The 16905-nt window shown below is 37.7% G+C and overlaps 1 protein-coding gene across 1 annotated transcript in view; it reads left to right on the plus strand.

The window, feature by feature from the left end:
• Positions 1 to 16905, plus strand: part of LOC140146914 (vam6/Vps39-like protein) — a 74016-nt gene that overhangs the window by 11699 nt on the left and 45412 nt on the right. Inside the window, exons 5-13 of the mRNA XM_072168782.1 lie at positions 207 to 314; positions 1098 to 1190; positions 2460 to 2646; positions 4520 to 4640; positions 5804 to 5921; positions 7964 to 8093; positions 8835 to 9115; positions 10466 to 10607; positions 15802 to 15981. Of these exons, the coding sequence (XP_072024883.1) occupies positions 207 to 314; positions 1098 to 1190; positions 2460 to 2646; positions 4520 to 4640; positions 5804 to 5921; positions 7964 to 8093; positions 8835 to 9115; positions 10466 to 10607; positions 15802 to 15981 (1360 nt within the window). The remainder of the gene's footprint in view (positions 1 to 206; positions 315 to 1097; positions 1191 to 2459; positions 2647 to 4519; positions 4641 to 5803; positions 5922 to 7963; positions 8094 to 8834; positions 9116 to 10465; positions 10608 to 15801; positions 15982 to 16905) is intronic.

Genomic DNA, 16905 nt, shown 5'->3' on the forward strand with positions numbered 1-16905 from the left:
TGTGTTTGAGAATCAATTATACAGACAGCATGGACTTAACTCAAAAATGCTATTCGTTGTGTTCCATACAAGGGCATGGTTACAGACTGCGCAATAATTGACTGCATGGCTGAATACTTACATTTATACATTCTGATAATTTTCTTTCTGACAAGTTCTAAAATATTTCATTTTGTTACTTTCCTTTCACTTTCCTTTTCATCCAGAAGCCTTCCAGTAAGTCAGGTGGCAACTATGGCCTCAAATTATGTGTTGCCGTCAAAAGGAAACTACAGTTATTCTACTGGAGGAACAGATCGTTTGAAGAACTTCAGGTAAGAAAGGAAGGGGATAAGGAGGGAGAGAAATAGGGGAGGGAAAATGAGAAAGAAATACATTAAATTAATAAAAGAAAATGGAAAGGAAAGGAATCAATGCCACTATCAGGTAAAGCGTTTAGGAAAGTGGCTAAGAGAGAGATTTTGAGTAAAGGAAACACGAAGGACGAGATATGCAACCAGGGAGACACAGAAGAAGCTAACAGATGTAAAAAGAAGGAAGAAATGAGAAGGGCCAACTAGAAGAAAGCAAGATATTGATTAGTTAAAAAGAACAATGGAAGAGATGTGGGAAACAAAAACTGTAGGAGAGGTATGGACACAAAATGAGAAGAAGAGGAAGGAATGAGGGAGGGGAGATTGTAGTGCATCACCATTAGTTTTGAGACCTGAGACATTTGAGACCTGTTCTCACAAAATGAGCAGAAAGTCTCCAGGGAAGAAAAGATGATATGGTTCATTGTACATGTCAGAAAACAATAGAAAATATAAGGATTCTTCATTGAAATTTTGACTTTTGAAGACCAAGTGAGGGAGCAACTCTTGACTAGTTGCATATCATATTAAAGCTTATGATCCAGAGAATACGAATTGGGTCATTGCTCAAAATAACAAATTTGTGAGAGTAGGTCTCATTTAATGATATCCTTAGCTTCATATCTGCCCAATTCCAGTTACAGTAAAGAGAGATTAAAATCAAAATGTGACTTTAATTGATAGGTTCATGAAGAAAGTTCAACAGTTATTCAAAGCATAAATTTGATAATGATTTTCTTTCAGTCTGAGCTTGGAGTGCCAGATGTTCCCAAAGCCATGGCCTGGTGTGGCAACTCACTGTGTGTGGGATTCAAGAGGGATTACTTCCTTATCAAGGTAAGGACCATTCTGTGTGCACAAAACTAGTTAACTTAGACCTGTGATCTAACTTTGGAGGTTAGACTTAAGGTTCGTTCATACTACACCGCAATTGCTTTGCGATGCGGTGCGTGCCGATATAGCGATTACTTTTTACCGCAACTTGTCATATTTCCAAGTTAAACTTTGCGATATCGCAATGCAGTATTTTTAACTTTGCGATATAGCAATGCAGTATTTTGCAGTATGAGGCAGTGCGGCAATGCATCGCAAAGCAATTGCGGCGTAGTATGAACAGACCTTTATTGAGAGATTCTTTTCTTTTCTTCTGTTACAAAGTCCAAAAGTTAACTACAGCTATCTAATATTAAACTACACATATTTGCTCAATGGAGATCCTTTATCCTGTAACATTAGGCCTAAGAAATAAAAAAAAGTTCGTATTGTCCTTAAAGCACCAAAGTCAGGGTAGGTTGGTAGGTTTTATTATTTTTTTTAAAAATAATTTGCCACATACAATATCAAAAACCACAAAAAGTTGACCACAAAATATGATGGTAAACAATGATTCATCGGGTTTGTCCGACTCATTTTTATTAGAGTTGTGCGGAACAAATTACACACAGGCAAAACATTTTGCGAATTTTAAGATTCAAATTCGAAGAAAAAAAGAAGAAAAATGGGACTCTGTTTGGGTTGGTGGAAAAGGGCAACACAAATCTTTTTTTAGGCCTTATCGACAAGTGTCATTACACTTGTGTAGTGAGAAATTTCTTTGTAAACTTGTGAGCAAAACTTAAAGGCATTAAACTAGAGACTGAAATTCTCTGTTTTGTAAATGTTAATTTCCGTATTGTTTTCCGTTTTATAAAAATAAACATAAAAATTTACCCACTCAAGGGAAATCTGCTTTTTTTCATATGTCCACAAATGAATCCAACATCGCAATGCACATGTTAACCTCTCAAAATCGGTAATGTAGCCAAAAAAGCCATAAAACTGCAAATATATGACTCCTAAAGGCAAGTAATACTAACTTTGAAGTAAATTTCAGTGTAATAATTTGATCTGTCTATGCATTCTGTTGAATGTACATTGGAAATTAGACCCAAATAAGCTTAAATTTTGCCTGTTGTTGCAAAAGTCCATTTTCGGTTTTCTAAAACGGATGACTTTTGGATAAGAAGATATTAGGGATCAGGATTGAAATTAAACTGTCACATGTATTTGTTAAATGTTTTATTTATTTCCCATTTTGTTTGATTTGTATGCCAATTTATTCTACAGATTGAGAATGGCGAGTTAAAAGATCTCTTTACTACCGGCAATGCCTCACAAGCAGAGCCCACAGTGACAAGGCTATCAGAGGACATGTTGGCCTTGGGAAGAGACATGATGAGTATTATCATAGACTCTGAAGGAAACCCTGCCAAGAAGTATGCATTGACATGGTCAGACTATCCACAGGTGCTAGGTAAGACTGGGATGGAGTTAACTACTACAGTTTCTGCCAAAGAAGAATGGCACTTGTTTATATTTTGAGAGCGTGCACAGGGTAAATCCGGAAATGGGGGTCTGACAATCATAACAACAGATGCGGTATGTCACTCATTAACAGGGCACTCGCAGCGATCTGAGCAAGGCACTGCCATTCTTCTCTGAAACCGAGTGCAACTCGCTGCAATGTGTTTTTCATTGAGGTTTAAGACTCAGGAAATTCCTTTTTTTTACTTAATAATTTGTTCTGAGATGAAAAAGGTGAAACATTTGTCACATTTTTAGTTTTTGCCATTTGTGCCGGCAAAATTGTATTTGCCAAGTGGAAAAAAAAGCGGTTAAAACCATGGCAAACCCTGTAGTATTATTTGTTCATAATTCTCACATTATTAATTGCTAGTATTTATATGATCAATTTTATTGTTGGGGATTATGCATACTACATAATAGTGGTTATGCATGGTGCATAGCAGCTGTTGGAAAAATATGAAAAAGTGGATCCCTTGAACACAAAACAAGTGTATTATGATATAGGATGTATGACATTTTGTAACAAATGTGGTTCAGTTGATTACTGAAACTGACCTTTGACCCAAATCTTCTGTGGGGATGTCCTTGGTTGTTGAGTTTTACATTGCAACTTATTAAATATGTCAATTGATGATTTAGGGCACCTTTCAGAAACACTGTACAGAAATGTGGTACAATTGGAATATAATTTTAAAATTTTGTATTCTTTGTAGTCATGTAGTTTGCTGTTTGTGTAACATGGTTACTCTTTGAGACCTGATCACACAAAACCCATACAAAGTCAGGAAATTATGATAAGAGATATGTCCAAATTTAAAATCCTCAGATTGTCAGCTTTAAAATGAAATATCACATACCGCAAAGATTCTCCTGATGGTGCAAATAGGCTCCCTTGACACTAGGATATTAAGAACGAACTAAATATATCCTGCTGTAAAAATCCCACTAGCAAAGAAGGGCACAGACCCTCAGTTATTGTTGGGATTTTCAGTGGAGGGAGCTCTATATTTGTACGTAAAATTTACCATAATGCAAAAATACCCATGTGCGCCATAGGGCGAATGTTTGTGGTATTATGATTGCTTATTTGGCCTTCGAAAATACATCTTCATACAATGGTTCGCCCCCAGTTTGATAGTGACGTAGGTGTGCATTCCGCAAGATACAGTATCAAATCGTGCGCGATTGATCTCAACGAGCGTACACACACGTACATGGGCGATTTGTTGGCACGCTTGCAGCATAACCTCGAAAAGGCATTGACGTCACTACTGAACTTGAGGTAAACCAAAGAATAGCTTCAGAATTCCTTTTTTGGTTATCGATTTTTGGCATGTTTAAATGTTATTCAGATGGAAGTAAGACTACATAATTTGTGAGCCAGTAAATGGGAATAAGTTGTATCTGCAATCTTTGAAGAAAAAAAGTACTTGGAACGCTTGTCGCACTCTGCCGAAATTCTGTGCATAAATGATCATGGAAATGACGTATATTGTGTTTGGGAACAAACATGACATCTACAACAATGACCTAACCTTCCCCTCTCCCCATCAATCATTGTTGGAGTACAATGGGAATCTGTTGAAGACATTGGCATTTCTCAACATTGCACGGGGGAGATGGGGTGACAGTTTTCAGTTTTTTACACACAAGCATTCCAAGACTTATTTGGAGGATTTTACCGTAGATGCTTGGACTGCAACAAGAAATCATTCAAATAAAGTAGACAACATTCTGTGAAACATGTGACTGTCATTTTACCACAAAACCAAATTGCCATGTATTCAAACCAACATTTGTTTTTATTGTACTCTCTCCAGAACATGACCAACCCTACATTATAGCAGTATTACCAAAGTATGTTGAAATAAGAACCGTTGATCCAAGACTACTAGTACAGACGATAGAGGTCAACAAACCCAAGTTTATCACTATGGGCAGGTAAGGACTGTAAAATTATATAAACAAAATATATGAAGTTGAGAGAAATATGGACATATTTATATATGAATATATAAATCTATAACTTGATTATATTAAAGACATAACGTATGGCCTTTTAAATGAAATCGGCTAAACATTTTGGATTTTTGTTTGACAAAACCAAGTGAATATTTTACTCACTTCAATATTTCGTCCTACACACCGGAGGACTTCATCAGGTATGACAGATATGGTCGACTGATCCACTTTCCCATCACACAAAGTTGACACAGTAATGAAAACCCACCGCACTCTCAGACAAATCTTTAAGAAGGGTGTGCCATCCAAAAGACAAACGTGAAAAAGCAAAAACCGGCAATTGCATATATGAAATTGGTTGCAAAAATTGATATCTTTCCTGTCGGCGAAACCTCACATATGTTTGGTACTACACTTGCTGAACATCAAGCAAAAGTGAAAAAGGCTAAAGAGAAAAAGTACAATCACTCAGAACGAAAAACATCAGAAATGGAACAGACAAAGTCGGCTATATTGGATCATGTTGCTAGGGCATGTTATAGACTGGGAAGAATCCAAGATCCTTGGGCTGGAGCACGGCAAAAGATCTAGAGAAGTTCAGGAAGCAATAGAAATAAGGAGACAGGGCACCAAGACCCTAAACAGAGAGGAGGGCACATACCTCTTAAGTCACATCTACGATCCACTTCTGAAGTCTGCAAATGAGACTAAGGAACAACGGAAACCACTCAAACTTGTTTGCCGGGAAAGTGGATCAGATGACCATACAGTCATATACACTTTATATACCTGATGAAGTCCTCCGATGTGTAGGACGAAATATTGTAGCGAGTAAAATATCCACTTGGTTTTGTCAAACAAAAATTCAAATTGTTTTTTTTCTGAATAATTCAATGAAATTGACTAATTTTGTTATAAACCCAATTTTTTGGCATTTTCGTAATGTTTACACATGTCTCAACTTCCACCTAAATGGAATCAACCAAATTGGTGGTTATAGGACAACAGAGCAATTTTGATATAGTGTCATAATTACGACATTAAATTCCCCATAGAGCTCCATGTACATTCAGCCAAGATAGCCTGTGGGGTTTATTTCATTCTACCACATTATTACCACCTTGTATTTTGTGTCTTTTCAGTGGCCATGTATACGTGGCATCACAGAATTTTATCTGGAGACTAGTACCAATCCCAATCACAGCTCAGATCAAGGAACTACTGCAGGACAAGCAATTTGAATTAGCACTTCATTTAGCAGTAAGTTAACTAGAACAGAACTAAGTGTTTGGAATTAATTGAATTTTCATCAGTTTTGCCAGATGAAACATAGCGTGATCTAAATCCGTAAGGGTTGTGTTAAAATGCAACAGTTTGTGTGAATCATGCATGAAAACCAAATCCTCATGCAAGATTTTGGTATCTGCGGTTAGTTAGCGGGTCTGATTTATACCTGCCAATTGTCCTGTTTTACCCGGATTTGTTATGCTTTCTGTGTCTGAACAGTAATAAACAGACTTGTCCCATTTTTTTGATTCCATGAAAAAGAAAAAAAGGTGCTCACATGGTTTCCATTGACGATCGTTAATAATAATAATAATAATGTACACTTAATAGAGCGCCGGTATCCGTCGAGAGACGCTCATGGCGCTTTGCAAAAGACAACCAATGTACAATGATACAAACATAATATAACAATTAATAACAAAAACAGTTCATCAGTGTTGTATAGTTCGTGATATGCAAAAAGTCAATTAAAAGCACTTTGGAACAAATGTGTTTTCAAATTTTTTTTGAAACTACACAAGCTCTTGGCAGAGCGAACCGAAAATGGCAGATTGTTCCAAATGTTTGCAGCTGAAACATGAAATGATCTGCTGCCCCACTGGTTTCTGGCAACTGTTTCTTGAAGAAGTCCTTTTGTAGTAGAACGGAGGTTACGAGTTGGTGAATACATTTCTACAAGTTCATTTAAATATGCTGGAGCTGATATATACAAGATCTTGTAGACAAACAAGGCTATTTTAAATGTGATTCTTTGTTCAACTGGTAGCCAATGCAAGTCATGTAAAACAGGTGTAATGTGCTCACGTGGTTTTGTGTATGTTATAAGTCTGGCAGCAATGTTTTGAATTCTCTGTAGTCTGTGCAGTTGGGTCTTTGTGATGCCATGCAACAGAGAGTTGCCAATGTCTATCTTGGATGTTATGAAGGCATGTACCATCATTTCGGCAGTCTCCTGTTTACATGTCTCACGAATCGACCTATGTTCCTAATGGACGATATGCTGCTCTCTACACACTGTTGTAATATGGTATTCCATAGAAAGGGATGAGTCAAAAATAACACCCAGGTTTCAACCTGTGATGATGGGATAACATTAGCATTTCCTACCCTGATATGTGCAACATGGACTTTTGCAGTTTGATATTTTGAACCAATAACCATGAACTCTGTTTTGTCATCATTCAGTTTCAAGTAGTTATGGGACATCCACAATTTTACCTCATCAATGCATGTTTCCAAGCGATTAATAGCAGCATCAACACTACATTGATTAATAGCCTGATAGCCCGCATGTATAACGAACCTTGTATGTTGGCGGCATTGATTTGTGTGGATTCTTGAATGCAATACACATAAAATTAAACATGGAAACTAAATAAACACTTGATGACTTATACAGTCAGTGTACTCTGTAGTACAAAGTACCGACACAGACGCACACATTGTGCCGATGTTGAAGGCACGCATACCTGCAGTAGAGACACAGCATTACTCACTGTTAATTTGCTGTATACGACGGGTGTTTTCTGGACAATGGCATTATTTGTGATTAATCAAAAAATATATTTGACCCAAGATAATTTATTTTAACCCCCTATATTTTGATTTTTTGCAAGCTCAGGGGTCAACCCAGATCCCTGACTTTTTGGCCTTAATGCTACCCTCAGGGATGAGATTCTTCTTCTGATTCAAGGAATTCTTCCTTTTTCAGTTTCTCTTCCCTGTATAAAATTGTTTGTGCTTTTTCCTCCTTTTTGATTGAACCTCCATCTCATGCCTGTACCCTTGTTCGACATAACTGGGAATAAAATTTAAATTATGTATTTGATCAATCATGCTTAAGAGTCAGTGGTATACAACACATGTGATTTTGAATGCTTAGACTTGTGCCAAGTCTGTGAATTCAAATATAGTTCTAGTATGAAAACATACAAGGTCTTTTGCACTTTTTCCTGTGTTCAAGCATTAAATATAGGACCAGTAATATAAAATGCTATTTGTTCATTTCTCTGTAGAATATGACGGATGAGGTAGAAGCTGACAAACAAAGGAGAATACAACAGATTCAGAATCTCTATGCCTTTGAGCTCTTCCAACAACATAGATTTGAAGAATCTATGAAGATGTTTGCCAAACTAGGAACAGGTATGTATATACAGCTTTATTCAAGGTTGAAAATAACACAGACAACTTATATACCAGGAGTCACTTTTGGAAAGGGTCAGGGTTGGAATGGATGCTTGGATTTATTGGCAATGCAAATCGATATACAGTCTGACCTTGGACAAGAAAATGTCGGGTTATATATAAAAGGTATAAAATGTGAGGCTCATAATAATCAAAAACATTTAAAGTGTTTTATTTAAATGTTTACAAAATATTTGGCAAAAAATGTTTGCAAAAAATATTTTACAATAACATTTTGACAACATTTCTAAAATATTGGTGTAGTGTGTTTTTTAACATTTGTGTAACCTTCATGAAACCTGACATTATGTTATTAAAACCTTTTTACCAAAACCCAAAATAAAACCTGTTTAAAACGTTTTGTGTTTGCTGGATTGAAAATTGTTAAGTCAAATGTTGTACTTAATTTCACTTTAATTTAGTCCAAATGTGTTAATATTCTAGAATGAGCTTGAGGTTTCAATTTTAATAATTTAAAAGATTATGACAGATTAATAATATACTATGGAAAGTAAGAACTTTTAATTTGTGTGATCTTAATGAGAATATGTTTAAACTGTACTTGAGGTGTCACCATGAAATTTATATTCATAATATAAGAAATATTTTTGTAAAAATAAATTATACTAGTCTAGACATAAGCTTGACCACAATGAGGTTAATACAATTACATTGATAATATGATTTGTCATTATACAGATCCATCTCAAGTGATAGGCTTATTCCCAGACCTGCTTCCCAAGGAATATCGCAATATGCTAGAATACCCCAGTGCAGTGACAGAATTATCTGGTGCAGAACTGGAGAAAGGTCTAACAGCTTTAATAGAGTACCTGACCCAGAAGAGACAGGACTTGATGAAGATGTCCAGTCAGGATTTGAACCAGGCATCTACCATTATGGAAGGGTGTGCCACGGTGACCTCACGGAAACAGATGAGCCTTATTATTGATACTACACTACTGAAATGTTACTTGCAGGTTAGTGACTTGGATGTATTTGTAATTGTTTTGATTTTGGCTGGGTCCTGGCGGTTATGAAATTTTTAGAAATAGGCGAAAAGTCTACCAAAGTGGTCATCTTAAAAGGTAAGGCCCCCTTAGACCTCTGCCTGGGGTGCACCCCCATGTCACTTCATAAGAAAATAGCAGTTCTCAATCCACAAATCCTAAGTTGCGTTGACTATAGAAACATGCATACTCACATAAGGATAAACTATTGCGGTATCTCCCTTCTCAGCTAAAAATGGGGGAATACACTTAACATCAGGTGAAGGTGAGACAAACGTTAAGTGTATTCACCCTATTGAGAACTGCTATTTTCTTATCGAGTGATGTGCCACTGTGATTTTATGGAAGTAAATGGGACTTGTTTACAAATTGCATGTGTTTCATCAGTACCATAACCCCATGGAGCAACAGTTGCAGTGATATAGCATATATTCAACTGCTGAAGGAATCCCTACTGTAATCTGTTCTAGACAGATTGAACAAACTGAAAAAATTCCGGAAGTCAGGTGGTTGTTTTGACCGATGTCTATGCCTTACACCTGCTGCGACCCACATTTGATTTTCATGTAGTGCCGTTTTGCACCTACTTTTGAAATTAAAACTAAGCATTTTCTCTTTTTTTTAGAAAGAACAATTTTGATATCTTTTTGGTGAAATAATTGAATCTAAAATAAAAGGCAAATGGTTACCTGCTCACACACTCTGTTGGTAGTCAGCAATGGTATTAAGCTCCACTCAATTGGCAAATGTTGACAGAGAGCATGTACTGGAAAAGTGTAAATATTTGCGCTACATTTATTTTCGCGCTTTTTGCATTTCAAGCTGCTACCATGAAAAAACAATGCACGATTGTGTTCAGAGGTGTAAGTCTTTCAGAAATTCCCGGAATTCCGGAAATGTGGCCAAAAAAAAAAAATCCGGAAAAGTTTTTTTATTTTTTTATTTTTTATTTTTTTACATTTCCGGGATGGATGATAATAATTCGTCATAAAAGAGCCAAAAAACTTTTTTGAGGGGGTGATACCCTGCAGCCTATTCCCCGGACAAGCCCCTTGCACTTCCGGAAATTTGGCGACGTGCTCGCCTTTGGCTCGCATCTATTTCAGGGAGTGGATCGTTACCTCACTTACACCTCTATGTGTTCCTTTGTGTATTTAGTCAGTGTAAGGACACTTAGAATAAAAAAAATTAAAACAAGGGAAGCAGTTCATATATATATGGCAGTGCGCCAAAAATTAATCGCATGAAATTGCAACTTTTACCATAATCCTTGTAGAAGGAATTCTGCTTGATATTTGAATACACTCCTTGCCATTTCAGACAAATGATGCCTTAGTGGCTCCACTCTTGAGACTAAAGGATAACCACTGTCATTTGGAAGAGAGTGAGAGAATTTTGAAGAAATACACCAAATATAGTGAACTAATTATACTCTATGAGAAGATGGGATTGCACAAGAAAGGTAAGAAATACACCAAATATAGTGAACTAATTATACTCTATGAGAAGATGGGATTGCACAAGAAAGGTAAGAAATACACCAACTATAGTGAACTAATTATACTGTATGAGAAGATGGGATTGCACAAGAAAGGTAAGAAATACACCAAATATAGTGAACTAATTATACTCTATGAGAAGATGGGATTGCACAAGAAAGGTAAGAACACAATATCAAATCGCAGATACTCTTTTCATGTGTGTTCATGCAATACGAACAGATATTACCTGTTTGAGGTACCGTATTCATTCCAATAAGTGCCCAGGGTGCTTAACAAAGTCATTTTGGGTGGGCGCTTATTTTATACCTGGTTTAAGGAATTTTTTCGTAAGGGGCGTTTATTAGAGACAAATTTACATATGTTATAAAAGGGCTCTGAGATGTTCTAATAGCTTTTCTGATGCAGAAAATGTATTGCAAGTTTACACAGGATTGTAGTCCTCCAGCTATTTCACTGTATCGATGTCTCTCTGTCACTTCAACATTAATGGTCATGGCAGGAAAAAGTGGGCAATACGGGAAGCTCATTACCAGGAAATTTTTGGTCTTGGACTAAAAAAATAAAGAAAAACATAAGGGAAATATGTCATACTGGAGGAAATTTGGTAAAACTGGAGGGAAATTTTGGATTGCTTGCAGGGAAAAAAACATTTTTTCAGCCTCTGTTAATGGTATCCTTTAGCAAATTGAAAATACCCTGGGTGGGCGCTTATTGGGGCATGGGCGCTTATTGGAATGAATACGGTACATCCGAATGTGATATGATCTCAAACCGTAGGCCCAATGTGATATGATCTCAAACCGTAGGCCAAATGTGACATGATCTCAAACCGTAGGCCAAATGTGATATGATCTCAAACCGTAGGCCAAATGTGATATGATCTCAAACCGTAGGCCAAATGTGATATGATCTCAAACCGTAGGCCAAATGTGATATGATCTCAAACCGTGAGGCCAAATGTGATATGATCTCAAACCGTAGGCCAAATGTGACATGATCTCAAACCGTGAGGCCAAATGTGATATGATCTCAAACCGTGAGGCCAAATGTGATATGATCTCAAACCGTAGGCCAAATGTGATATGATCTCAAACCGTGGGCCAAATGTGATATGATCTCAAACCGTGGGCGAATGTGATATGATCTCAAACCGTAGGCCAAATGTGATATGATCTCAAACCGTAGGCCAAATGTGATATGATCTCAAACCGTAGGCCAAATGTGATATGATCTCAAACCGTAAATGGCTCAAACCGTAGGCCAAATGTGATATGATCTCAAACCGTAGGCCCAATGTGATATGATCTCAAACCGTAGGCCAAATGTGATATGATCTCAAACCGTAGGCCAAATGTGATATGATCTCAAACCGTAGGCCAAATGTGATATGATCTCAAACCGTAGGCCAAATGTGACATGATCTCAAACCGTAGGCCAAATGTGATATGATCTCAAACCGTAGGCCAAATGTGATATGATCTCAAACCGTAGGCCAAATGTGATATGATCTCAAACCGTGAGGCCAAATGTGATATGATCTCAAACCGTAGGCCAAATGTGATATGATCTCAAACCGTAGGCCAAATGTGATATGATCTCAAACCGTGGGCCAAATGTGACATGATCTCAAACCGTGGGCCAAATGTGATATGATCTCAAACCGTGAGGCCAAATGTGACATGATCTCAAACCGTGGGCCAAATGTGATATGATCTCAAACCGTGGGCCAAATGTGATATGATCTCAAACCGTGGGCCGAATGTGATATGATCTCAAACCGTGAGGCCAAATGTGATATGATCTCAAACCGTGAGGCCTAATGTGATATGATCTCAAACCGTGAGGCCAAATGTGATATGATCTCAAACCGTAGGGCCAAATGTGATATGATCTCAAACCGTGAGGCCAAATGTGATATGATCTCAAACCGTAGGCCAAATGTGATATGATCTCAAACCGTAGGCCAAATGTGATATGATCTCAAACCGTAGGCCAAATGTGATATGATCTCAAACCGTAGGCCAAATGTGATATGATCTCAAACCGTAGGCCAAATGTGACATGATCTCAAACAGTAGGCCAAATGTGATATGATCTCAAACCGTAGGCCAAATGTGACATGATCTCAAACAGTAGGCCAAATGTGATATGATCTCAAACCGTAGGCCAAATGTGATATGATCTCAAACCGTAGGCCAAATGTGATATGATCTCAAACCGTAGGCCAAATGTGACATGATCTCAAACAGTAGGCCAAATGTGATATGATCTCAAACCGTAGGCCAAATGTGACATGATCTCAAACAGTAGGCCAAATGTGATATGATCTCAAACCGTAGGCCAAATGTGATATGATCTCAAACCGTAGGCCAAATGTGATATGATCTCAAACCGTAGGCCAAATGTGATATGATCTCAAACCGTAGGCCAAATGTGATATGATCTCAAACCGTAGGCCAAATGTGATATGATCTCAAACCGTAGGCCAAATGTGACATGATCTCAAACAGTAGGCCAAATGTGATATGATCTCAAACCGTAGGCCAAATGTGATATGATCTCAAACAAATGTGATATGTAGGCCAAATGTGATATGATCTCAAACCGTAGGCCAAATGTGATATGATCTCAAACCGTAGGCCAAATGTGATATGATCTCAAACCGTAGGCCAAATGTGACATGATCTCAAACAGTAGGCCAAATGTGATATGATCTCAAACCGCCAAATGTGACATGATCTCAAACAGTAGGCCAAATGTGATATGATCTCAAACCGTAGGCCAAATGTGATATGATCTCAAACAGTAGGCCAAATGTGATATGATCTCAAACAGTAGGCCAAATGTGATATGATCTCAAACAGTAGGCCAAATGTGATATGATCTCAAACAGTAGGCCAAATGTGATATGATCTCAAACAGTAGGCCAAATGTGATATGATCTCAAACAGTAGGCCAAATGTGATATGATCTCAAACCGTAGGCCAAATGTGATATGATCTCAAACAGTAGGCCAAATGTGATATGATCTCAAACCGTAGGCCAAATGTGATATGATCTCAAACAGTAGGCCAAATGTGATATGATCTCAAACCGTAGGCCAAATGTGATATGATCTCAAACCGTAGGCCAAATGTGATATGATCTCAAACCGTAGGCCAAATGTGATATGATCTCAAACCGTAGGCCAAATGTGATATGATCTCAAACAGTAGGCCAAATGTGATATGATCTCAAACAGTAGGCCAAATGTGATATGATCTCAAACAGTAGGCCAAATGTGATATGATCTCAAACCGTAGGCCAAATGTGATATGATCTCAAACAGTAGGCCAAATGTGATATGATCTCAAACAGTAGGCCAAATGTGATATGATCTCAAACAGTAGGCCAAATGTGATATGATCTCAAACAGTAGGCCAAATGTGATATGATCTCAAACAGTAGGCCAAATGTGATATGATCTCAAACAGTAGGCCAAATGTGATATGATCTCAAACAGTAGGCCAAATGTGATATGATCTCAAACAGTAGGCCAAATGTGATATGATCTCAAACCGTAGGCCAAATGTGATATGATCTCAAACAGTAGGCCAAATGTGATATGATCTCAAACCGTAGGCCAAATGTGACATGATCTCAAACAGTAGGCCAAATGTGATATGATCTCAAACCGTAGGCCAAATGTGATATGATCTCAAACCGTAGGCCAAATGTGATATGATCTCAAACCGTAGGCCAAATGTGACATGATCTCAAACAGTAGGCCAAATGTGATATGATCTCAAACCGTAGGCCAAATGTGATATGATCTCAAACCGTAGGCCAAATGTGATATGATCTCAAACCGTGGCCAAATGTGATATGATCTCAAACCGTGAGGCCAAATGTGATATGATCTCAAACCGTGGGCCAAATGTGACATGATCTCAAACAGTAGGCCAAATGTGATATGATCTCCAACCGTAGGCCAAATGTGACATGATCTCAAACAGTAGGCCAAATGTGATATGATCTCAAACCGTAGGCCAAATGTGATATGATCTCAAACCGTAGGGCCAAATGTGATATGATCTCAAACCGTGAGGCCAAATGTGACATGATCTCAAACAGTAGGCCAAATGTGATATGATCTCAAACCGTGAGGCCAAATGTGACATGATCTCAAACAGTAGGCCAAATGTGATATGATCTCAAACCGTGAGGCCAAATGTGATATGATCTCAAACCGTAGGCCAAATGTGATATGATCTCAAACAGTAGGCCAAATGTGATATGATCTCAAACAGTAGGCCAAATGTGATATGATCTCAAACAGTAGGCCAAATGTGATATGATCTCAAACAGTAGGCCAAATGTGATATGATCTCAAACAGTAGGCCAAATGTGATATGATCTCAAACCGTAGGCCAAATGTGACATGATCTCAAACAGTAGGCCAAATGTGATATGATCTCAAACCGTAGGCCAAATGTGATATGATCTCAAACCGTAGGCCAAATGTGATATGATCTCAAACCGTAGGCCAAATGTGATATGATCTCAAACCGTAGGCCAAATGTGATATGATCTCAAACAGTAGGCCAAATGTGATATGATCTCAAACCGTAGGCCAAATGTGATATGATCTCAAACAGTAGGCCAAATGTGATATGACCTGAAGCCAGCAATATTTTTTTTTCCTTGAGAACAAACAGGATAAGAAATTCATCATTAAGTAGACATGTATTTGATATGAATGCTGAATCAATATAATCTCAAATGAATACTCACAGAATCCTATAAATCTTCTGTGCTTTTTCATTTTCACCATGGACCCTTCTCAGCTAGCCATCGCCAGGCAGGGTGAAGTGCGTACATAATCACTCTTGTGTAACATGAAGCAGCATGCAACTGTGTGTCACGACATGGCTCATAATTGTCTTGCTGTATTTATCAGTTGTCAACTTGGTATTATGCAGCATGGTACCTGGTGCCTTGGTTGCGGTATAAGAAGTATGATACTAAGGAAACATTTTTATCAGGGATATCCGTTTAGAAAGTACACTTAAGTTGAAAGTGTGGTTTTAGAAATTGACCAAATGATTCCAAATCCATGTTCTGCACTAATTAGCTCATTATATGTTGTTGTTGTAATGTTGCTTTCCCCAACAGCTCTTGATCTACTAATGCGTCAATCCCAGAAACCAAACAGCACCTTGAAAGGACACGAGACAACAGTGGCTTATCTCCAGAGATTAGGAAAGGATCATTTTGATCTGATTAAGGAATACTCGCAGTGGGTGCTAAAAGCTCATCCTGAAGATGGACTGAAGGTACGCAAATATGTATTAGGTCACAGTGCGCTGTGTATGTATGTATGTATGTATGTAATATATAGTTAATCAAAACAGCTGAAGATAGTGCTTGATATAACATAATTACGCAGTTTTATGTATGTATGTATGTATGTAACTTGCAGTAATCTTGGAATTTGTTGGACAGAACAACAAAAAGCAATATCCATTATCTTGCTTGAAACATTCATTAGATTACATCTTACAAATGGCTATTTTCAATGGAGTTTTTGAATGATTGATTGATAAATAGATTGATTGATTGATTGATTGATTGATAATGATGTAAGCATAAAGCATAGTAGAGCAAAACAATCTACCAACAATCAAGTTTCCTCAGGATTTTAGGGAACTCCGTACATACTACATGGGATGTTTGTTATATTTTTAAATTTTGTGCTTATAGAGCCTTATAGAAGGTACAAAACAATTTACCGATGAGCCTCTTCCATATACCGTATTTCGTCAAATAGTCGCCCCCCCCTCAAATAAACGCCCCACCACTTTTTTCAACCAAGATGTTTCAAAAATCCGATATTTCCATGCTATCTTGTGTAGTAAGCTTACCAAGTTGCTCACATGGTTGATAATAGCAGCAATAAATGGCGAAAATCTGCATCGGCAACCCGGAAGTGAACCAAAAGTCAGTGTCAAAAGTTCATAGTTCATCATTTTAGCGTGACTTTTAAGCTTACCTAATGATTTTAACGGGAATTGTCGTGCTAAAAATGACCTCTAATAAACGCCCCCCCTTGGGAAAATGTAACACCCCCGGGGGGCGTTTATTTGACGAAATACGGTAAATCCACTTGCCAGGAAGTTTCAAGTGAGATGAAAGGATCAACCCCACAAATGGATGAGCACAAGTGTCTCTGTTTGCAGAGGTAATCTTGATTTTTAAGAGATGATTCACTCTATTAAA

This window comes from Amphiura filiformis, chromosome 1 (assembly GCF_039555335.1).
Source record: "Amphiura filiformis chromosome 1, Afil_fr2py, whole genome shotgun sequence".
NCBI lineage: Eukaryota > Metazoa > Echinodermata > Ophiuroidea > Amphilepidida > Amphiuridae > Amphiura > Amphiura filiformis.